Below are 24,382 nucleotides of genomic sequence, written 5' to 3'. Positions count from 1 at the left end.
TCTGCCAAGAAAACCCCAAATGGAGTCATGAAGAGTAAGATACAATTGAAAATGAACAACAAATGCATATGGAGTAAATTAGACATAGTCTCAGTGGAAATCCACTAGCATTATAGTGAAGTGAGTTGAGAGGGGGCTGGGAAAGGCTTCTTGCAGAAGGTGGGATTTTTGCTGAGATTTGAAAGAAACCAGGGAAGCCAAGATTTGGTGACAAGGACATTCTAGACATGGGACACAGTTAGTGAAAATGAATGAGCTGGGAGACTGAGACCAGAGAGGGTAAGTGATTTGCCCAAAGCCACACAGCTAGTGAGTGGCAGATAGGCATACCCCTTTCTCTCTCTGTTCCCAGCTTCCTCGCTCTCTCCTGAGCCACTTCCTTCTTTCTCCCCACATTCACTCTCTTCTTCCTTTCACCCTCCCATGCTTCCCCTAAGGCCTCACATCTGTCTTTCTCTGTTTCTTTTTCTCATGCTCTTAGTCCCCTTCTCTTAGAGCAGAAAGGATTTAGGGAGGGATACAAAGGGAAAGAAAAATAGGGCAAGGTCATTGAGTAAAGTAGTGAGTTAGGGATGATCTCACTACCACTCACTCACTTTCCAGGAGGAAGGGATGGGCAGAGCAGGATTGAGCCACGGGGCCAAGGAGTTCCCTATCTATCCTTGGGTGGTGGACCAGTCAGGTTCAGAATTTCAAGGAAGACCATCCCAGCCATACCCACCTTAGGCAAACTACCGGGTTTACGAATAATATGCAAACCACAGGGACCAGGCACTCCTATGGGGCACACAAGAACACATTTGTTGTTGCTTCATCCCCACCTGATGAGTCCCTGGGTCCTTGCCTGACCCAGAGAAATGAGGCCTTGTACTTGACTGCTTTCAGAAGATGAGGTATCTGTCCACAGCTTGACCACCCAAAGAGCCCACTGCTATTAGGGGCTGTGGGGTTTGACACTGAAATACAAAACTGAACCGGGAGTCTCTTACAAAAGCACCGATCTCAAGAAGCCCACAGTCTGTTGGGGAGATAACTTGTGAACAACTGTGTACAATCAAGATGCAGGCAGGATAAACGGAGTGGGAGGGGATCATCTCAGATGGAAAGAAAACAGTCCAAGTCAGAAAAGGGAGCAGAGAACAGCTTCTCAGGAGACAGACCCTGGAACAAGGCTACAGCCAGTGATATTCGTCAGCTGGTCTGCATGTCCATCTTCCCCTTGGGGTGAAGGAGATGCTAGAATCAGCCTGCATTGAATAGGGTGTGACTACAGCTCACATTTAAACCATATTTAAACTTTACAGTGAGCTTTTTAAGGGGGACAACTGGGTGGATAGGGCACTGGACCTGGAGTCAAGAAGACCTGGGTTCAAATCTAGCCTCAAACACTTACCAACTGGGTGACTCCAGGCTAGTCACTTAACCTCTGTTTGCCTCAGTTTCCTTCTCTGGAAAATGGGAATAATAATAGCACCTACCTCTCAGGGTTGTCTATAATACCACAGTGCCTGTCGCACAGCAGGTACTGGATAAATGCTTGCTTCCTTCTGTCTTTGTGTGTACACGCATACATCAAGTGCTTAATAAATGCAGGTAGACTTTTTTTTTTAAAGGGCACAATATCCCAATTCTCAAAGCACAGGCTCTTATTGGTTAGGCACAACAAACAGCTTTTGTGGGTCAGGGGAAGGGCCCCGGGCCCAGAGTCAGAACATCTGAATTCTAACCCATCTCCATCACTGATTCACCACGTACCATCAGCCTAGGCCCTCTATTTCTCTGGCTAACTTTCCTCATCTAAGGGGTTTGGATTCAATCAGAGGTTCTTAACCTGGGATCCATAAAGTTTTTTTTTTTAATTTTGATGGCTGCATTTTGATAGAATTTATTTCCTTTGTCATCCTACATGTATGATGTTAGTCATTTAAAAATATGATTCTGAGAAGGCGTCCGTTGGGCTCCCCCAGATTGCTGCAGGGGCCCAGGCCACGGAAGGCCTGTGTGAGAGTCTCTAAAGCCTCTCACATTCTCTCTGAAGGCCGGGTGTCCGGATAATGAAACCAAACAGATCTACAACTAAATGCATAAGGAGGAAAATTAGCTTCAGATTAAAGAGGTCAGGTTGTTGGGTTCTCCCCGCTAGGGGAGGGGGGAGGGAAGAGGGCGAGGGAAGAGAAAAACTAGGAGAGCACAGAATGCAAATGTAAGCTTAGCAACCTGGGGCCTGCAGCCAAGCGTGACCAGCTGCCCCGGGAGGCCCTGGGAAGCCCTGCAGGGTTCCGTGCAGCTACCTCTCTGGGGCCCTGTGCACATCTGTCCAGGCAGCCAGTCCGGGGAGGGGGGAAAGAAGGGGAGCCAAGCAGGCATCATGTAAATGGAGATGACAAGAAATCTCCAAATGGACCAATTTGCATCTCAAGCAGGAAGGGAGAAGCTTGAAATCCTGAGCAAGGGCAGCTCAGAAGCCCCTCCTTCTTCTCCCTCGCCTGGACTGGGTCTGCTGGCTGCCCAGAGAGAGCTAGGAAAGAGGACCAGGGAGCTGGGGTAGGGAGCAGAGGACAGCCTCTTAGGAGATGGAGGGCAGGCCCCCCACTGGGACTCACACAAAGCACCAGATTTGGAGCCGGGAACTTGGGGTCAACTCCAGCTCGGCCACGTGACATCACAAAGACCCATGGGTCTGGAGTCTGAGGAACTGGCTTAGACTCTGGTCCTTCTACTTGTGCATCATATGACCTTGGGCAAGTAACTTAACCTCTGGGCCTCAATTTCCTAATCTGTAAAACGATGCCCTGAAGATTCCTCCGAATCAAGAGTTCTTAATATTTTTTGTTAGTAGTTTAGTGAACCCTACGGGCCCCTTCTCAGAAACACTTTCAAAATTCATAGTGAAGGAAATGCCAAATTGTAGAGAGAGATTAGTCAAAACAAGTTCATATCCAAGTTCACAGATGCCCTGAAATCTATCCACGAACCCAGATGGAGAACTCTTGCTCTAGATGCTAAGATGAGAGAATTTCAGATTTGTTTTTGTTTTTTTGTTTTTGCGGGGCAATGGGGGTTAAGTGACTTGCCCAGGGTCACACAGCTAGTAAGTGTCAAGTGTCCGAGGCTGGATTTGAACTCAGATACTCCTGAATCCAAGGCCCGTGCTTTGAGAATTTCAGATTTGGAAGGGGTCTCTGAGACCAGCTTCTATAGAGGGCAATGCCCAGGCTGTGAACCCTGGACTGCTGTAGAGGTGTGAGGGGGTATCACTAGAGTCTTTATCTATTCATATATTTTCCCTTTAAAAAAAACTTATTTTTATGGCTCTTTTAAAATTTTTTCATCACTTCCATTTCTGAATATATCCCTCCCATCTTCCCTTCCTAGGAAGACATCTCTCGGAACAAAGAATAAAAAGAAAGAATGAAAAAAATAATTCAGTTTAGGAACACCAACCAACATTATCAACTATGGCTCCCAATCACATGTTTTCTCAACCAATGGATCCTAATAGTCCAATTGTTATTATGGGGGTGAGGAGGAGGTACCAACATCTGTGAATTTTTTATTATCATTTTATTAATCATGCTATTTATAATCATTTTATTAATCATGCTAGCAATAATTAATAAAAGGGGTCAGTGACAGTCTTGAATGCCAAAGACCCCACCTGGAACACACTTAATGCTTATATGCCCTTGGAAGAGTGGGTGTTCCTGTGGGTGGCAATCAGCTCTGCTTGGCTAATAAGTAATAAGAGAATGAATATTGTAATGAGAGGGAGACCTATTCTAATGAAGGGTTGGGAGACAGGACTCTGATCACTCAGTCTTGGACAAAGATACTTATCTCTGAATTTTTTTTTTACATTAAAAATGATGCCCTTGGGGCGGCTAGGTGGCACAGTGGATAGAGTACCAGCCCTGGAGTCAGGAGTACCTGAGTTCAAATCCGGCCTCAGACACTTAACACTTACTAGCTGTGTGACCCTGGGCAAGTCACTTAACCCCAATTGCCTCACTAAAAAAAAAATGATGCCCTTAAGGAGACTGAGATAACAGCTGATCTAGCAAAAAGGTGATATGAAGGACCAATTCTCTTTCATCATTCACGTATGCATCCATCCATGCATCCATGCATCCATCCATCCAGCCATGCATGCATCCATCCATCCATGCATCCATGCATCCATCCATCCATCCATCCATGCATCCATGCATCCATCCATCCATTCATTCTAGCCTTCAAGCTAAGCCTAGTCATGGTAGGAATCCTGAACACCAGCTCCCCAGTACCACCATCTGGTACCTGGAGAAGAGGACCAGGCTGCTAACTCAACCATGAACCAACAAAAACAACTAACTTGCATAGTCCTTTAGGAGTTATAAAGTACTTTCCTTACAACAAGCCTGTCTGTAAGGCAGTATAAGTCATTGTTATCCCCATTTTACAAATGAGGAAAGTCAGGCCCAGAGAAATTATAAGGGACTTGACAATGGTCACACAACTGAATCTTATATTCTGCTAAGTAAGACACAGCTGCCTTCTCCCTGGCCCAACTGTGATGTAACTTGTGGGTTAGCTGAGGGCTTGAACCAAATGAAATATTGTTCTGGGTGCCAGAATGATGATCCCCCCTCCCCCCAGCCTCTATGGTATTAGAAAATTTAAAGATTCGGTTCCAATTTTAAAAAGTTAAGAAGATAATATGGTATGGGGGACAAGTGTAGTACTGGGGTCAGGACGCAGCCAAGTTTAATACGTGACCTTGGCAGGGCACTTGGCCCTTCTCAGTCAATTCCCTATAAAGTCAGGCAATTCCACTAAAGGATCAGTAAGAGATGTCCCAGTTCTGACAATGTGTTCCAAGGTCTCTCAGCTCTGATCGTCAAAGTTCTCAGAACTCTTCCATCTCTGATGTTCCCTGTTCTTGGACCCCTCCCAGTGTTGATGTTCCATGTTCTAAGGTCCCTTCCAGTTGGCATTTACTCCGTTCCACCCCCCTGTCTCTCCTCTGACATATTCTATTTCTGTAGATAAAACTTGGATTCAGTTCATGATTCAGCAAATTGGTCTAATTTGTTCCAGCTTTTGCTTCATGATTTGGTTCTGTTAAATTACCTTAAATTACTTATCACATGCTGCCTTATATCATCAGATATCTTTTTACCCATCTGTGGCCTTAACTGCCCAGGAAGGCTGTGAGAGCTCCTGGATACTTCTTTGTAATCCCTCACAGAGCCTAAAGCATTGCCCTGGGTTGGGGCTCAACCAATATTTATATACCCCAGTGAAACCAAGCTAGGTGTCTCTTCTTGTTTCCATGTTGGGTAGTTGGTAAGATGATGATCGTTTTCACAAGGCTCTCTGATTGTTTCTTCATCTCTAACCATAGTCACTTTCTTGGTCTATACGAAGACTAAGGTTCCTTTCCCCCTCCCTGGTCTCTGACCTTTCCCTTTCCCTCTTGAATCGCCTCATCTAATAGTTCTCAAACAACCGTTGCTTATAGCATGGTAAACTCAGTTATGTGGAACCGTGAAACCCTGAAGATTGAAGCTAGTAAGCTGACTGGTGGGTGGGTCAAAGGCTTTGCACATGCATAGTGCCCTTTCAAAAAGACTAGTCATGGGGCAGCTAGGTAGCACAGTGGATAAAGCACTGGCCTTGGATTCAGGAGGACCTGAGTTCATATCCAGCCTGAGACACTTGACACTTAACTAGCTGTGTGACCCTGGGCAAGTCACTTAACCCTCATTGCCCTGCAAAAACCAAAACAAAAAACCAAAACAAAAAGACCAAGTCATTTTTGTTGGGGGCTCTGCAGGTGCAAGCTTTAATGTGTTTGGAAGTTTAGCATATAATAGGCAAGTTCTGTTGACTCTGAAAATACTGTCCTCACCTCATTATGCATGCTAGGTTGGTACAATTTATATTAAAATTAAAAATTTTCTGTTATCTACAATAATATATAATTTCAGAACTTATCTAGCAAAACTAGGGATATATTAGTTTACTTTGGCATACCCTTTGAGAACCACTGATCTAATCAATCAGCCCAAGCCATGCTCTATTCACTTTGGGTTCCATTCTTCATTTTCTGCACTTCTCCATCTTGCCTCCAATACCCTTGAATTACCCATGGGTAATTCTCTCTCATCCACTGCTTTCTCATATCCCTTTCTATGCTGTGTTCCCTCATTAGATTGGATGCTCCATGAGGATAGGGACTGTCTTGTTTGCACAGTTCTTAGCACAGTGCTAGGCACACAGTAAGCACTTGATAAATGTACTTTCTCCCCTCCCCCTATGTGTATGTGAGTGTCCCTCCCGCCACCCCCCCACCTCTCTCATTTATGTCCTGAAAGCTAGGGGGTCAATCCAAGAGAAGCATCTCTGGCATCTCCAAAATGTCCAAAGAATCAGAGGAAGGAAGAGGGTACTAGGTAAAGAATAGTGACCCTGGAGTTGGAGCTCTGGGTTTCACATGCCATGTCTACCTCTTGTGACCTGTATGACTTTGGACAAGTCACTGTACCTCAATTTCCTCACCTATAAAATGAGAGGGTCAGACTTTATAGGCTCTGAGGCCCCTTCCAGCCCTAAAGCTCTGATCCTGTGAGTCCAAGGACTTTAGTACATTGGGTAGATCCCCTGTGGAGGACTCTTGGAAAGAGATGGACAAGAATTACAGAGAATGAAAATGTACAGAAGGGTTGTAATAGGCCCCACTGGAAGGCATTTCTGCATCAGCAAAGCCGCAGATCCATCAAAGTTTCACAGTACAGTAACAACGGTCCTGGAGGGTGGCATCACCATATGCTTGGCGTCCTCTTGGATTGCTGCCCTGCCCTTGACATCCCACCGAGGCAAGAAACGTGTGTATTTCTGGGTCTAAGATCTCTTCTAATCAAGCAAGCAGTAAGCATTTATTAGGCACCAACTATGTGCCAGGGTCTGTGCTAAGTGCTGGGATACCAAAAAAAAAAAAGGGCAAAAGATAGTCCCTGCCCTCAAGGAACTTACAATTTAATGAGATTCAAGTGCTAAGATTCTTTGATTACTTAATCTGAGGGATACTGAAGTCCTTTATAATAAACTAAATATATGTGCTTTATATAATTACATATAAATAATATGTATATGTGTGTTTGTGTATATACACACAACTGAAGTCAACTCTACATACTTTGCTATGCATTAATGTATGTAGATACAGAAATATATGATATAATATATATAGTTGAGAATTATATTTATCTAAGTATGTTTTCAACTATCTCTAATCTATTCCTATGTATCCATTTATTTGTTTTGTCTATCTACCTATCTATTGATCATCTAGTTATCTGTCTACTTACCTATCCTCTAACCTACCTATGCATTCGCCCACTCATCCATCCACCCAACCATCCATCCATCCATCCATCCACCCATCCATCCATCCATCCACCCACCCATCCATCCATCCATCTATCCACCCACCCACCCATACACCCATTTATACAGCTAGCATAATGAGAAGCAAGTGCAATGACCCCTATACCCTGAGGTACAGAGACAATCCTGGACCAGGATTCAGTTCCCATGAGCTTAATCTGTCTCTCTTGGGATCAATGCTCTAGTTTCATTAGGAATTAATGCACCATTCAACCATCAAACAAGCAGTGGGATCCTAAGTAAAAACAGTTTGATTTGCTTTACCCAGGGCAGTCAGGAAAGCAGGTGGCAGACTGAGCAGCCCTGAAGGGATAAGTAGAATATCCTTGGGAATCATGGGTGATCAGTGCATTGATTGGAGTTGAGTTTTTGAAATTTATTCATTTTCACCACACTTATTCTAGGTCATTCTCCTGGTTCTGCTCACTTCCGTCTGTATCAGTTCATATACATCCCCCAAGTTTCTCCAAAACTACCCCTTTCATAATTTCTTATGGCACAATAATATTCCATCAAAATTCATGTACCCTAATTTGTTCAGCCATCCCCAATAGATGGGCACCCCCTTAGGTTGTTATCTCCCAAGACTCTTCCCTCAGTTCTAAGCCCACAAGTAGTAGCTGATTAATTAATTGCCAGAAACCCACCCTCCTGGCCCAGCACTCTGAGTATGGGCATAGACAGGGTCTGTAATAAGACAAAGGGAGACTTGGCCAGATCAGAAGGAAGCTATGTCCCTTCTTTACTTACTCAGTTCTGCAATGCTGCCCACTCGGGTGGCCAGCAAGGATTGTTCGATGGTCCTCAGCTCTGACTGGCTGAACATGGGCAGCTCTCCAGGCTTGTTTGGCCTCTGGGGGTCTCGGTGAAGGGTCAGGCTGTCTGGCAGACAAAGAACGCCTAGAATCATGGGGGCAGGAGGGGTGGAGAGAGAGAGAACAAAACAAGAGAGAAAGGTTATTTTTTCCATATTTTTAAACTTTTGAAAAAAATAGATGTTTTATTGACGCCTTTGGTTCATATATTATGATTTCTATATTCCATCATCTCCCTCCCTCCTTGGAAAGAGAGGAAGGCAGGAAGAAAGAGAAAGAAAGGAAGAGAGAAAGAAAGAAGGAAGGGAGGAAGGGAGGGAGGTAGGTTAAGGAAAATCAGTGGATGCAGCAACCAAGTCTGACAGTGTATGCATTCAATACTCTACCCTTGTAATCCCTCACCCCTCTAAAGAAAAGAAACATAGTCCATACTCTGCATCTTTTCTTTTATCTCCTCATACACCTCAATAGAAATTCTCCTCCAGATGAATCAGCTTCTTTCTTGCCTCCATCCTCCAACTTCACCCTCTCTATACTGTCTGTCCTAGCTCCTGTTTTAGGTTCACAGTAGCCTCTAATTATATTGTGTCCCTTTGTACTGTCGCCCCACATCATCTCAATCATAGATTTAGAGCATCACTGAGCAACGTTCAGTGTATGTATGTTATATATACTGAACAACACGCACATATAAATACACATACATGTGTGTATATATCTATGTATATCCAATGTGTATATCCCTGAACTCATCAGAGTTGTTTTTACAAGTCAGTGTTGGAACCAAAAAATTCCTGACTTTTTGTTCGAGTCAAGAAGACCTGGATTCAATCCTGCCTATAACGTGTACTACCCATGTGAGGTGGGGTCTATCACTTAATCTCTCTGCATCCCAGGAATTAAGGTTAGCACTCTACACTGATAGAGTGAATTTCTTTAGCAGAAATTCCATATTCTAATAAAATCACAGATTTGCTCCCATGATACATCACAAAGCAGTTTGTATTATTTGAATTCATGGTATCTGAGACATAATTATGTGTAAAATATGGTAATTGGTTTCAGCCCAATGGAAATACACAATGAAAATTCAAATTATGCGATCACTTCACAGGATTCATTATTCTCACTAATTAAAACCCATATATGTGTGTGTATGTGTATATCTCTATATAAAGATTTATATGGGGCAGCTAGGTGGCCTAGTGGATAGAGTGTTGGGCTTGGAGTTAGGAAGATTCATCTTCTTGAGTTCAAATCTACTGTGTGATCCTGGGCAAGTCACCCTGTTTGCCTCAGTTCTCTCATCTGTAAAATGAGTTGGAGAGGGAAATGGTAAATCACTCCAGTATCTCTGCCAAGAAAACACCTAATGAGGTCACAAAGAGTCAGATATGACTTAACAACTATATATATTTATGAACATATAATATACATATATACATAATGTGCACATATGTATATATACATAAGTACACACACACACACAGGTTTAATACACCCATACATTTTTGTTGTTGTTCAGTCGTGTTTGACAATTTGTGACCCCATTTGGGGGTTTTCATGGTAGAGATCCTGGAGTGGTTTGCCATTTCCCCCTCCAACTTATTTTACAGATGAGGAAATCAAGGCAAACAAGGTTCAGTGACTTGTACAGGGCCACACAAGTAGCTAGTGTCTAAGGCTAGATTTGAAACTCAGGTCTTCCTGACTCTAGGACTGGTGTGTACCACACATAAGTTAAGTTCCCCCAGTTGGTCACTTCTTGATTTCAATAACCATGCCTACATGCGAACACATATTCTTGAATAACTTCACACCAGAGTCACTCCCTGGTCCTAAGCATGCTTCAAACCACTCACAGATGTCCCTACTGAGATGCCTGTGGGCTCTGCTCTCCTCATTTTCCCATTGGATGGTGACTGCCATCTAAAATCATCCACTAGGAAAAGACCTTACTATTCCCCCATACATCTGAGTGGACCAAGTGGGACATTTGTTCTCCTTGTTTAATTCCTGGTGAAGATGCTCTAAATCCTAAATCTGTTTTGATGGTGCAGGTCAATCAGCCATTCAACAAAAGATTCTCTTTCTGGGGCTGGCAGTTCCTCATCTCGTCCCATTGGCAACAGCAAAGAAGAATATTATTGAACACATGTCACTAAGGTTCTGTTTCTTTCTTCATTTATTTAGAATTTTATTGTTTCCCCAGTTACATGTAAAAAACAAATTTCAATGTCCATTTTAAAAAACTTTGTGTTTCGAATTCTCTTCCTCCCTCCCTCCCCACCTCCCCCCTCAAGAACGCAAGCAATTCAATGTTATACATGTGTAGTCATGCAGAACATTTCTGTATTTGGTAGTGAAAGAAAACAGACCAAAAAAAAAAACTTAAGAAAAAAGAAACTAAAAGAAAAATATGCTTCAATCTGTATTCAGATACCGTCAGCTCTTTCCCTGGAGATGGATCACATTTTTCATAAGTCCTTCAGAGTTGTCTTGGATCACTGTGTTGCTGAGAATAGCTAAGTCATTCACAGCAGATCATCTTACAATATTGCTGTTACTTTGTATACAGCACATTTCACTTTGCATCAGCTCATGTAAGTCTTTCTAGGTTTTTCTGAGAGTATCATTTCTTATAGCACAACAGTGTTCAATCATAATCTTATCCTAAAATTTATTCAGCCATTCCCCAATTGATGGGCATCTCCTCAATTTCAAATTCTTTGCACCAGAAAAGAGAAGTCATAAGTACTTTTGTACATATAGGTCCTTTAACTTTTTGATTTTTATTACTTTTTAGATACCGACCTTTTAGTGGTATTACTAGGTCAAAGAGTATGCATTGTTTTATAGCCCTTTGGCCATAGTTCCAAATTAATTAATGTCTCATTTTCCCCACATGCCCCTCCCCACAACATTTATCATTTTCCTCTGCTGTTAAGGTTCTATTTCAAATGCCTTTGTAAAACCTAATCTTTTGTCTGAGTCCAATACTTCACCACCGTCCCCTTTTCCCACCACCATCTTGATTACAGATGACAGTACCCCAATGTCCCAATGGGTTAGTTGAGCTAGCTTCCCCCTGACAAATACATGACATGGAAATTCATGCATATTTTCATTTAAAGCACCACACTAAGAACACCAATGAATATAGACCAGAGTTGCTCAGGCATGGCATGAATAAGAGTTGAACCACTACGGGGAGTAGCCATATGAATGAGATTACAGATCCACTGACATACCCAAGGAAGAAATAGTCAATCAGTGATCATTTATTAAATACCTACTATGTGCCGGCAACTGTACTAAACACTGGGAAGACAAAGAAAGGCACATGACAGTCCCTGCTCTCAAGGGGCTTACAGCCTAATGGGGAAGACAATATGCAAACAACTATGTACAAAAGGGATACAGATGGCATCCCCTGGAGGTAATTAACAAAGGGAAGGCTTCCTGTAGAAGGGAGGCTTATAGCTGCCACCTGAAGGAATCCTGGGCAGCCTGGAGGCAGAGAGGAGGAGGGAGAATATCGCATGCATGGAGTACAGCCAGAGACAATGCCTAGAGTCCTGAGAGGGAGGGTCTTTATTAAGACAGAACAATCCTTTGGGGGCAGTTGAAACTTAAGAACTGGGGGCAGTCTGGTCCCCGTAATAAAACACATACCCATCAACTCCCTGTGGGTGATAAAGCACTTTCTAGGCAGCAGTTCATTTGACCTTCAGAACCCTAGCATGATTCAAACAGTTCTGAACTTGGAAGACTGGAGTTTGGAGTTTCAGTATTGCTACTACTTAGCCCAGTGCCCCACACATAGTAGGTGCTTAATAAGTGCTTGTTCACTAACTACTTATGAGCTGACTAGCAAGTGATTTACCTAATCTCTAGGCTTCTGTATATGAATCTATAAAATGAGAGAGTTAGGCTCTAATGTCCCTTCTGTCTCCAGAGTCTATGAGTCTTGAAGGACCAGATGTTCAACAAGTTGGTTCAAATCTCTCGATCTGGTTTATGTGGTATAGACCTCGGGGATGATTATTCTATAGATGTCATAATATTACTATTTTTTAATCTCTTGCCTCTGTAATCTCCATAAGCCATCTCCCATGCATAATATATCCCCCTTCCTCATTTCCAACTCACCAGATCCTTATCTTTCTTCAAATCTCAGTCAATCAATAAACATTTATTAAGCACCGACTGTGTGTCAGGCTCAAGGGGCTCATAATCTAATCTAAAACTAGGCTGAGATTCCCTATCTGGTGCCAAGCTCAGATGCTCCTGACTATTAGGGCTTTCTCCCTCCTTAAATCATCTTGTGCTTATTATAGGATAACAGGCCTGTAGAATTTGAGGACTGGAAGGTGACCTTTCAAGTCATTCAGTCCAACCCCCCCCCCCCCCGTATCCATTTTACAGATGAGAAAACCGAGGCCCACAGACTTGGCCAAGGTCACTTAGGTGGCAGAACTGGATGTTCAAACCCATCCCTCCTGACCCCACTGCTCCTTCCACTATAAGACGATGCCTCCCGAAACAGATTTGCAATCTGGATGCATCCTCTCTGCAGCAGTACCTGGTGTGTCTGTGTCTTTGGGGTTATTGTTAAGAATTTATAGCCTCAATTTATGAAAGTCATTTTTTATGGATTTGGGTGTTTGTACTGAGCTAGAAATTCTCCTGAAATCCCATGTGCTTATTAAATTCAAAGTCCAAGGTCCTTATTAAATATATTTTTTTATTTTGGTATCTCTGAGGTACAACCTCAGAGGCAAGTCACTTAACTTTGCTGGGTCTCAGTTTCCCCATTTGTAAAATGAAAAGGCTGGGCTTGATGAGCTCTGAGGTGCTTACCAGTTCTATGACCATGATCCTAAGTCATTTAACTTCCCTTAGCCTTGGTTTCTTCATCTGTAAAGTGAAGATGACCTGTGAGTGTCCTTTCAAATCTAAATCTTTGATACCAAGAGAGTCAGTCAATATTTGTAAGTGCTCACTATGTGCAAGGAATTATCAGACAAAGAATGAAACAGTCCTTTCCCTTAGTGAGCTTACCTTTCATTGGGGGGTGGGCAGGCAGGGAGATAAAATATGTACATAGAACATAGTAGGTATATAATTAACACTTACTGTCAGTCAGTCAACTAACACTGAATAAGCTCCTACTATGTGACACCTGCTATGCTAAGGGCTTCCTGATAGATAGAATGATTAAATAAGTACAAGGCATACATAAAGTAATTTCACCCAATAATATGGGCATCCCAAGATGTGGGCAGTGTCCCATGAGCTATGTTTTGAAAGAGGCTGGAGATTTGGAGAGGAGGGAGTTGTGCCAGAGAACAGAGATGAGAAACAGAACATGATGTGCAAGGAAAAACCTCACAGGACAGTCTGACTGGAACTGAGAGAAATACAAGAGGATTCTGAGAGGGCTGATGGGAGCCAGACTGTAGCAGAGGGCTTGAAACACCAGGAGGATGATTTTGCATTTTAACCTAGGGGTATTAGAGAGCCACAGCAGGTTCTTCTTAAAGTAGGGAAGTGCCACGGTCTGATCTTTGTTTTATGAATGTCACTTGGATGGACTAGAGGAGGGGGAAAAGGGAGAAGCTGGGGCAGGGAGACCAATTAATTAGAAGCTCTACTGCCACGTGCCAAGTGAGAGTTGATTGGAGCCTGGGTCAGGGTAGAGGCTTTATAAATGGGGAGAATCAGATGTGTTTGAAAGATATGAAGGTAGAATTAAGATCTGGCCACCAATCTCATGTGGGAGGGGAGGAAATAAGCACTTAATAAGTGCCTACTGCATGCCTAGTGATGTGCCAAGCACTTTACAAATATTATCTCATCTCATCCTTACAACCACCCTGGGAGGTGGCTGCTATTATTACCCCCATTTTACAGTTTAGGAAACTAAGGCAGACAGAGGCTAAGAAACAAATCGATGGGTCATGCAGCTAGGAAGTATCTAAGGCCAGGTTTCTAAACCCAGGCCTGGCGCTCTGTCCACTGAACCATCTCACTGTCTCCCTCGACTATTGAGGAAGAGGGAAGAGTCCAGATGTGATTCCAGGGTTGGGGACCTAGATGAATGAAGGATGTTGGCAACCTCCTCATCAACCAGCCCAATGTCTCCCACATGGTGGTTGCTTAATAAATGGTTGGTAAGTAGAACCAACTTAGAAATTGCAAAAACAGACGCTCCAGAATCTTTGTGTAAAAAATATGACCATTCAAGAAAGCCCTGAATGACAGATCTCTTGGGTATGGGAGACCTGCAGTTGATCTATTATCCAAGGACCATGTCTAAGCTTTTTTTTTTGAAGACTGTATCTGGTACGTAAGAAGTCATTTCTTGAGACATCTTTATAGGAAAATCAACGGGGTCAATAAGATGTCATACACATCATCATATTTTAATGTCAAGAGAAGTCTGATGCTTCTGGAATATTAATCCTCGCATACTTCTCTAGCTAAGGGAGTCGCTAGTCTTCTGGGGAACGGGGGAGATCATAGGCTTAGGGGCCATCTAAGAGCTTTCCCTGCCCACCTGTGTGACAAAATGAACTGGTTCCTTTCAGAATGCCTCTATTTGCTCAGCCCCAAAATGGGTTCGGACTCTCCAAAGCTTCATTCACCGCCCTGTCTTGCTGGTCCCATTCCTCATACCAGAAGCCCCGTGTTGCTAAGCTGGTGAGTTTTTTTAAACTTGTGAATCCTAACCATCCTGGGGCTTGGTTTCTATAATAAATCTAGTTCCTGTTTAACTTCAGGCCATGCTGTGCCCAGTGAGCCTGCTGAACTGGTATTGATTAACAAAGGGGGCGCTTGGGTCAGAGAATTACAGGGCCAAGAGGCACTTCAGCAACTGACTGTCTAGGCTGGCCCTTGCTGGAACAAGAATTCTTTCTGACAAATCAATGGTCGCTCGACTTTTGCTTTAAAAAATATCCAGTGAGGGAGAATCCACTGACTTCTCCCCCAGGCAGCCCGGTCCACTTCTGAATAGCTCCCTCTCACTTATCTCAAACCAAAATGTGCCTCTCTGCCCCCTGGGGCCATCTCTTCCTGGTTCTGCCCTCTGAGCCCAATGGGTCAAGTCTGGCCCTTGCCTTCAGCCTTCTGCATAAGTCTTTTTGTCTACAGACTTCAGACCAGAGGATCTGAGATTTGGAGCTCAGGAGAAGGGGCCTCAAAGACCATCTAGTCCTGCCTACTCAGTCTGCCTCAGTTTGTCTTCTGGTAAATGGGGATTAATAATAGCACCTACCTCCACAGGGTTGTTGTGAGGATCAAATGAGAGAATATTTGTAAAAGTGGCTACTTAGCACAGAACCTGACACACAGAAGGAAGTTAAGAAATGCTTATTTCCAAAAAAAAAAATTAAATTAAAAAAAAATTTAAAAAAAGAAATGCTTATTTCCTTCTTTCCTTCCTTCCTTTCTTCCTTCTTTCCTTTCCCCCTCCCTTCCTCCCTCTCTCATTTCCTCTAAGCCCCTCTCAATTTGGTGCCAACACATCCATATTATCCTAGCAACAAGTTCACTCCTCATTAGTTATGTAGTAGTTGCCTCTGAGTCAGCTGTCTGGAGAATCATCTCGGCCTAAACCAGAATTAGTATTAAAAAACAAAGCAAAACAAGAAAAAAGAATAAAATATGACATGTAACTGAAATGACTTAACCCTAATTGTTTAACCAAGATATTAAAATGGGAAATGGACAACAGACATGACACCGATACTAATTATAATTTTACCCAGAGGTTTAGCCAATATAAATTGATGGTCACAGCACGGAGCTCTCCAGCGGCACAATACAGCACTTTCATCACACTTCCAGAAACTGAGTCTCAGGAATTCTCACTACTCAAACCACCTGGTTCTCCTCTCCTCACCTGATTTGCGTTTGAGAATATGTGTCCCTTAGCTACTGTTTCTGCCAAGCAGGTGTCCACCAATGCCCCAACTGTTGCTATCTGCCAAGAGGCTTCCATCTTTGGGTCCCTTGACAATTTCTACATATGATTCCCATGTGCTTGTTTCAAGGCAGCAATTAATGGCCTCTTCCCTGTTCCAGGACTCCAGTCTCACTCTAGCTCTGCTAAAAAGAAAAAGGTTCAAAAGTGGCCACAGGATCATACATCCAAGGCTGGAAGGGGCCTCAGGGGAAAATATATAGTCATAGGATCTAGGAGGGAGTTCAGAGGTCATTGATTTAGTTTAACCCCTTCATTCTACTGATGAGGAAACCAAGAGCCAGGGAATTTAAGTGATCTGCCCAGGGTCACCTGAGTAATGACTGTCAGAAGTAGGATCTGATCCCAGGTCTCCTGACTCCAATGTCAGTTGTATTCCCAGGGGCTAGCAAATAGTGTCTGTCACATAGGAGGGGTTTAATAAACACTTGTTTGATTTACTCAAAGGCAGAATGCTAGTAAAAACTGATAGACCTATTGATGAGAAGGCCACCAGGCCTAGTGGATACAGAGCTAGTCTTGGGTTCAAGTCCTCCTTCTGACATATTGATTTAGAGTCATCTAGTCCAAACCACCATGTGTCCCACCTCCCCCCATTACACACTTTCAAAGATGAGGAAAGTGAGGAACAGAGAAGATTAAGTGATTTGCTCTTGGTCACACAGCCAATAAGCAACAAAAGTTGGATTTGAACCTGGGTCTTCCTGATTCCAGTTCTAGGGCTTCATTCACCTTGCCATGCTGAGCAGTTCCTTTAACTTCTCAAGGTGTCAGGCTACTCTCTAAGAGTAGTATAATTTGCAGATGAGTTGCCAACCTCCGTTGGTAGAGGAAGTTTGCACAAGGACCTGTTCTATACTAATTAAATTCATAGGTTGGGATCCACCCATACCACAAAAACAACCAACAAAAAACCTACCAAAAAATCTGATTGGAATACTTACAAATGGACATAAGAGCAGAAAGCTTCGTTTCAGTGGTAATATAGTGTTAAGAGGAACAACAAAATGGGAAATGTTTAGGACAGTGGAGAAATTTTCTCCTTCTGGTTTGGTTTAGATAATTGGCTCAGGACCAGATCACATGGCTCTTTATTTTAAAAGGTACTGGGATGGAAAACAGACTTGGGACTGGCCCAACCAGTTCATTCATTTGGGGGAGACATGCCAGGTCCTAATTATGCTAATCACTCCCCATACCACATTTTTTCAGAATGATCTACATTCAAGGAGAAAGAAAGTTAGGCAGGTCCTTGCCAAACCACCAAAATAACTAGGATATGGTGAAGACAAAGAGAGAGCTTCCTGCATCCAGTAACTTCCCTAAGGCCAGGCTCTGATGCAAGGCTGCTAGAAAGTGTGAAATGCCACCTAGCCTAAAAGAGACAATGGCAGACTACCTTGGTGGAGAGAGCACTGGACTGGACTTTGCACAGCCTGAGTTCTATGCTCTCTACTCTGAAGTTTCCCAGTCCCATGACACAAGGCAGAATGAATTAATCTCTCTGAGCCTCATCCTTCTCATCTGTAAAATGCATTTGGTTATAATTCTTGATGTACTTCCCTCCGAGGGTTGTTATGGGGTTGAAATGGGGCAGTGAGGGTGGTACATCGGAAAGATCCCTGAGGACCTATGTCCAAAGCCTTATTCTGCCACTAATTGCCTGTGTGACATTATGCAGGCTACTTTAATCTGTCTTGGACTCAGTTTCCCTTCCAGTCAAAAGAGGTTAGACTAGATAATGTCTGAGGTATCTCCCTAAGAACTTCATTTAGTGACTGATGGGTTGATATGCAGAATGCTATTTAAACATAATGTGCTGTACATCATCATTTGATAACACCAGTTGATAAGGAAATAATGCCCTTAGTCACTGGTATGGGGAATTCCAAGGCTTTGAGGAAATTCCTTTCTACCAATGGAGGTCAGCACCTTCTCTGGAACTTATGGTGTTAGATCAGCCTGGGGGTACTGAGGGGTTAGTGGACTTGTCCAGGGTCACACAGGCAGGAGTTGGCAAAGGTTAGACTTGAACTTAAGCTTTCCTGGTTTTGAGATAAAAGAATAAGCATGTATTAAACACACACTATGTGCCAGGAATTGTACAAAACACTGGGGATAAAAAAAGAGTCAAAAAACAGCCCCTGCCTTCAAGGACCTGGGTCAGTTATATATTCAACTGGGCCATAGGCTCTCTCAGGCTGGTAGTGCTAGGGACATCAGAGTCTAATGCCCTCACTTTAAAGAGGAGGAAAATGAAGCCCACAGAGGTTAAAGGACTTACCCAAGGTCACAAAGGTGGTAAAGGGCAGAATGCAGATTAATTTCCATGATACTGACCCCAAAGCCAGCACCTTTTCCCCTATACCATATGCCACACTTATTTTTAAAAAAATATTCTACAGTGAATGGCATGGTCTCAGGGCTAAATGTATCCTTGTTGATTGGATGGGTCTGAGCCAACAAATTGGCCCACACAGAAATGAGAGGTGTAACCCCAACCTGATTAGCACAGTCTAAGTTACCAAATCAGGGAAAGAGGCCCAGAGAGGAGCAAGCCATCCAGTTTAACTCTCTTCTCTTTGTCCAGGTACATGAACTTCCTCATATAGACAGAGGAGAAGACCTTTACTATACTAATCCTACCATCTTTCCGGAAACCAGTCGAGCTAGGGGCTCTTGGAGCCTCCCAAGAGGACAGCCTTTTCTCCCACTGCCAATTTACTTAACCTACTTGCCCTGGGCCAGTGAAAGTTCCTACTTCCATTGTGGTTTCCCAACAAACACTCTATGAGGTAGAAATTTCAAATATAAGAAAGTGTTAGAACCCAGATTCTAACCCAGGTCTTCTTACTCCAAGTCCCTTGTTCTTTTCACTGCCTACCAGTTGGGAACTGGGGACCCCACCAAGGAGCCCTCTTCTTTGGTTTCTCTGCGTCCAGGAAACTCATGTGAGAGGAAGGATTCGAACCTGAGATTTTCCTGATCCTCAAGTATTTTTGCTCTGATACCACAGTATATCTCTGATATCAAGAGAGACATAGTATTTCAGGTAGAACTAGACAGGATGTTAGAGACCATTGAGTCCAACCCCCTCATTTTACAGATGAAGAAACTGAGGCCCAAGAAGGTGAATGCCTTACCCAAAGACACACAGGTAGTAAGAATTAAGGGGAAATTTGAACTGAGCCATCTGTTCTATATGTATTGTATGTATGGAGTTTTTACAATGATCAATTCCATTAGAATGTGAGCTGCCTGAGGGCAGGATCTGTTATTGCCTTTCTTTGAATCCACAGCAAATATCACAGTGCCAGGACCCATAGTAAGCACTTAATAAATGTTTGTTGACTGACTGACTGATTGTAGAACCAGTGTTTTTCCACTTGCTATGAGGTACTGGGCAGAGAGCAGAATTTAAATGCCTTGAGGGCAAAGAATATTCTGAGTTTTCTGTTTGTATGCCTAGTGCCTCGCATATAGTGGGCATTTCATAATTTCTTGTGGGGTGGAACTGATTTGAATGGACTCAAGAAGCTACACACACAGCCCCAAGGTAGGACATAGCAGGAATCAGCAGGCTTGCCTACCCAGGCAGCTTGGGAGAGAGGGTGCTAATTAAACTCCAGGTTGGGGAGGGGCAGCTCAAGCTCCTCTGAGGCAGACAGGCACAGATGGTAGCTCTATTGTTATGACTGCATTATTATGTTGTACAAGATGCCTGGGGGCTATTTGATGGCAGTATGGTTTTGAAATCAATAATGTAAATAAGAAAATTAACTATTATGGGGCTGAGATCCAGAGCAAAAGGAAGTCCAAATACTTTTATCTGCAAGCCCCTCAGGTCTGCATTATGCCCATGTAGCTGTTGGACTCAGAGATCATGGGAATGAATTCTGGCTTCCTCACTTGGTGTGTGACCTTAGACAAGTCTCTTGATCTCTGTAGGCTGTTTTCCCATCTGCAAAATGAGAGGGTTAGACTTAATGGCTTCCATCTCTAGGTCTATGATCTTATAACCCTAGGTTTTGTTCATTCATTTTTGTGTCGTTCAGTCGTTTCAGTCATGTCTGACTCTCCGTCACCCCATTTAGGGTTTCCTTGACAAGGATACTGGAATGGTTTGCCATTTCCTCTTCCAGCTCATTTTACAGATAAGGAAACTGAGGCAAGCATGGTTAAGTGACTTGTCAAGGCTCACACAGCCAGTAAGTGTCTGAGGCTGGATTTGAACTCAGGTCCTCCTGACTCCAGGACCAGCGCTCTATCCACTATGGCGCCACCTAGCTGCCTTGTTCATTCAGAGAATCCTAGATTTAGAGCTGGAAGGGAGAATCCAATCCAACCCCCTCATTTTACAGATGAGGAAACTTGAGTTTCTGGGATTGTAAAATCAAAGATCTAGAGCCATAGGGAGTCTTACAGGTCACTTAATCTAAGCCCTTCACTTTACAGAAGAAAGCTAAGGGATTTGCCCAAGCACACACAGGCCACAAATAACAGAGATGGGATTTGAATCCAAGCCAGCTAGGGGACTTGACACTTACTAGCTGTGTGACCCTGGGCAAGTCACTTAACCCCCATTGCCCCACCAAAATAAATAACAAACAAATAAAATTACAATGATGGCCAAGACAGCTAGGGGGCGTCATAGTGCAGCGCGCTGGGCCTGGAGTCAGGTAGACTCATCTTCCTGAGTTCAAATCTAACCTCAGACACTTACTAGCTGTGTGACCCTGGGCAAGTCACAGAACCCTGTTTGCCTGTTTCCTCATCTGTAAAATGAGCCGGATGAAAAAATGGCAAACCAATGCAGTATCTCTGCCAAGAAAACCCCAAACGGGGTCAAAAGAGTCAGATATGACTGAAATCAGTGAACATCAACCTCTGATTACAAATGCAGTACTTTCTCACTGTCTGCCTTAGTTTCCTTATCTGTAAAATCAGGATAAGAATTGCTACCTTACAGGGGATCAGGTAGGATGCTATCTGTAAAGCACTCTGCAAACAGCCATCCAAGCCTGCCCAGGAGCCGGGAGGTTGGATTTGAAAATCCTACAGCCACATGCAAGATTCCCAACTCTTCCCCCATTTCCTCATGCACAAAGTTAACGAGCTGTTCCACATGTGCAAGCTGTAGATTCTGGAGGGCCTTCACTTAAGAGGCCAGCGTGTAGAAGGCGCTTCTGGTATTTCAGGACTGGGTAATGCATGGAAAGGGAGGGAGGTTGTTCCTGCTGCCTTCCCAAGCCCAGCGAAGTATCTCCCAGCTGGTTTCTGCCTCTGCCTCTCTCCTCCCCTCCTTGTCACTGGGGAATGCAGGTAAAGACCATTATTAGATTCTGGGCTCTGTTCCTACCCCGACTGTTCTCTCTTTACTCATTTATCTTGTTTCCCCCTCCCCACAGGGTCTCCAAAATTGCATCTTCCTGTGCTCATCCCAGCAGCAACACGCATCTCACTTAAAAATCTACCCAATTATTCGCGGACCAGGGATTCCAGACCTCCAAGGAACTAATTTTTTCAGCTATTATTCTTCTTATTCATTTTTGTGTGTACTTGCTGCCAAGGCTGCCTTTCAAGGTTTTTGACCATCTGATTAGTTCTCCGACTGGTCACCATGGGGCCCCACACTTGTTGAAGTCCTTCAAGTAATTAAGTGGGATTTTGGGCTCTGGAACAAAGCCCCAGGCAGAGGGAGAAGGTGTCAGCAGGTTGAGGGGTCAGGCTGGACAGCTCCTGGAGAGGCAGGGACAGAGCCTTGCCCTTTGTTAATCTGTCAAGCAAAGGTCCCCTGCCCTGCACCTGTATACATGAGTGGGCCTTGGTTTTTGTGGGTGATGGTAACGGAACAGTGAAGCATGGTGGGAAGGGACAGGTTCGGGCAGATAGAGAGAAGCTTTATCTAAGAGCCCATTGATATGTCAACATATAATACTGCATGTCAAAGGCCCTGCAGTGAGCATGGGGTGTGTGAGGTAGGGTAGGGTGGTTGGGACCAAGAGAATATGATTTAACTTTTGACACTTATTGGTGTGTGTGTGTGTGTGGGGGAGTTTCTCACGAATACCTTTCATTCCAAAGGGTCTGGGCTCTTGTGAGGTGATAGGATCATGGATGTGACCTCAGAAGACCTCTAGGTATTGATGGGACTTTTCCTGCCCCAGGTTATTTCCTTCTCTACCTCATGAGCTTGGCCCTTCTATCTCAAGATACATCTTTTTTTTTTTCCCCCCGAGGGTCAGTGGGGGTTAAGTGACTTGCCCAGGGTCACACAGCTAGTAAGTGTCAAGTGTCTGAGGCTGGATTTGAACTCAGGTACTCCCGAATCCAGGGCCAGTGCTTTATCCACTGGGCCACCTAGCTGCCCCTCAAGATACATTTAATTGTTATACAATTCTTCCTTTTCTTGAGTTGAAAATTAATTTTCAACCCCTCCCCCGCCCCCAGCTTTCATCTCTTGAGCCTAGTTCTTCCCCTCTAGACCTTGGTTAAAGCATCTGCCTAGAACACCACTAGCTGTTAGTTCAAATGGGCAACTTGGAATTGTAATTTTAACAATATGGTGCCTTGGGACCCAAAAGCTTATGTGAGAGGGTAATCCATTGTCCAACAAAGATGCCCCTGTGCCTCAGAGAAAACTCCTATGTTGCCTGGACCTTTGTCTTTTAATTGTTTTTCCTTTTAATCAATGAGCATGGTTTGCTGTGTTTTTCCAGGGAGGAGCCATCCCTAGGAAAACTTAGAAAACTGGCCAATTTGCCTTTAGCACCAACCCATCTCACAGTAGGCTCTTCCAGGGCCTTTTTGGGTTCTCAGATCCCCAGAATCATAGGGTTCCCCCACACTTCCCCAAATTTGCCATACATCTCCCATCTCTCCATATACCCTCTCCCCATCAAAACCTAATTTCCCCCTCCCAATTCCCTCAGAACCCTGCTCACAGTTACTCTATTGGAAGCAGGGTGAAATCCTGGAAAGGTTAGGAGACCCGAATTCTAGGCCCAGCTTTGCTACTAAATAGCTGGGTCACTGACCTGGGCTGGGGTGTTATTATCCTTCTCGGACTTGGTTTCCTTGGGTCTAAAACAAGGGGATGGGAGTGAATGATCTCTAAGCTTCCTTACTGGGCTAAATTTCTGAGAGACTGATTCTTGTTGAGGGATTAAGGCCTAATGGTTTAATGAACTATCTCTCCGCTCCCCAAGGTATTTGATTTTCAGATCATAAAATCACAGGCTTTAGAATAGGGAGGACCCTTAGAGATCATTTAGGCCAAATCCCTCACCAGGAAACAGGCCCAAAGAGAGACTCCTAGACATGTCTTTTTCTTTTTTTTTTGGGCAAGGCAATGAGGGGTTAAGTGACTTGCCCAGGGTCACACAGCTAGTAAGTGTCAAGTGTCTGAGGTCAGCTTTGAACTCAGGTCCTCCTGAATCCAGGGCTGGTGCTTTATCCTCTGCACCACCTAGCTGCCCCCTAGACATATGTCTTAATCCAAAGGATGAATTACTGGTTGTGAAATTGCAGGCACCGGAATCTGAAAGTAGGAAGAATGATTATTTTCTTTAGGAGGAGGTGAGAGTAATTGAGCAGGCCCCCTTCCAATCATACAATATGGTGGCTGTAAGACCCGTAAGGGCAAGAAGTGCATTGTTTAAAAAAAAAATTGTTTTTGTATCCCCAGTGTCTGGAATAGAACCTGAAAGCTTAATCAGCTAACCAAAAGGCATTTGATAAAGCACCTACTATGTGCTCGGAAGTATACTAGAAGCTGAGGATGCAAATACAAAACTGTGACAGTGCCTTCCATCAAGGAGTTTAACTACTATTGTTATTGTTAAGTTGGGTCTGACTCTTCAGGGCATCTTTTTATGGGGGTTTTCTTAGCAAAGATACTGGAATAGTTTACCATTTCCTTCTCCAGCTCATTTTACAGATGAGGAACCTGAGGCATACAGGAGTAAGTGGCTTGCCCAGAGTCAGACAGCTAGTAAGTGTCTAAGGCCGAATTTGAACTCAGGTCTTCCTGACTCCAGTCCAGGCACTCTCTCCACTACACCAGCTAGCTGCCCTTATTTATTCCACAAGGAAGATATAAAATGTCCACAGCTAAATAAATGAATTGAATATCAGGCAGAAAATACAG

At 43.7% G+C, this 24,382-nt stretch overlaps 1 protein-coding gene across 2 annotated transcripts in view; it reads right to left on the bottom strand.

Moving 5' to 3' along the window:
• The window catches only part of BTBD11 (BTB domain containing 11), a 306,362-nt gene that overhangs the window by 94,219 nt on the left and 187,761 nt on the right, over nt 1–24,382 (bottom strand). For both annotated transcript variants that reach the window (XM_043968397.1, XM_043968398.1), the window contains exon 2: nt 8,179–8,328. In XM_043968397.1, the coding sequence (XP_043824332.1) occupies nt 8,179–8,328 (150 nt within the window). The remainder of the gene's footprint in view (nt 1–8,178; nt 8,329–24,382) is intronic.

This window comes from Dromiciops gliroides, chromosome 5, assembly GCF_019393635.1.
Source record: "Dromiciops gliroides isolate mDroGli1 chromosome 5, mDroGli1.pri, whole genome shotgun sequence".
NCBI classification, from domain to species: domain Eukaryota; kingdom Metazoa; phylum Chordata; class Mammalia; order Microbiotheria; family Microbiotheriidae; genus Dromiciops; species Dromiciops gliroides.
This window is presented reverse-complemented; position numbering and strand designations above follow the sequence as displayed.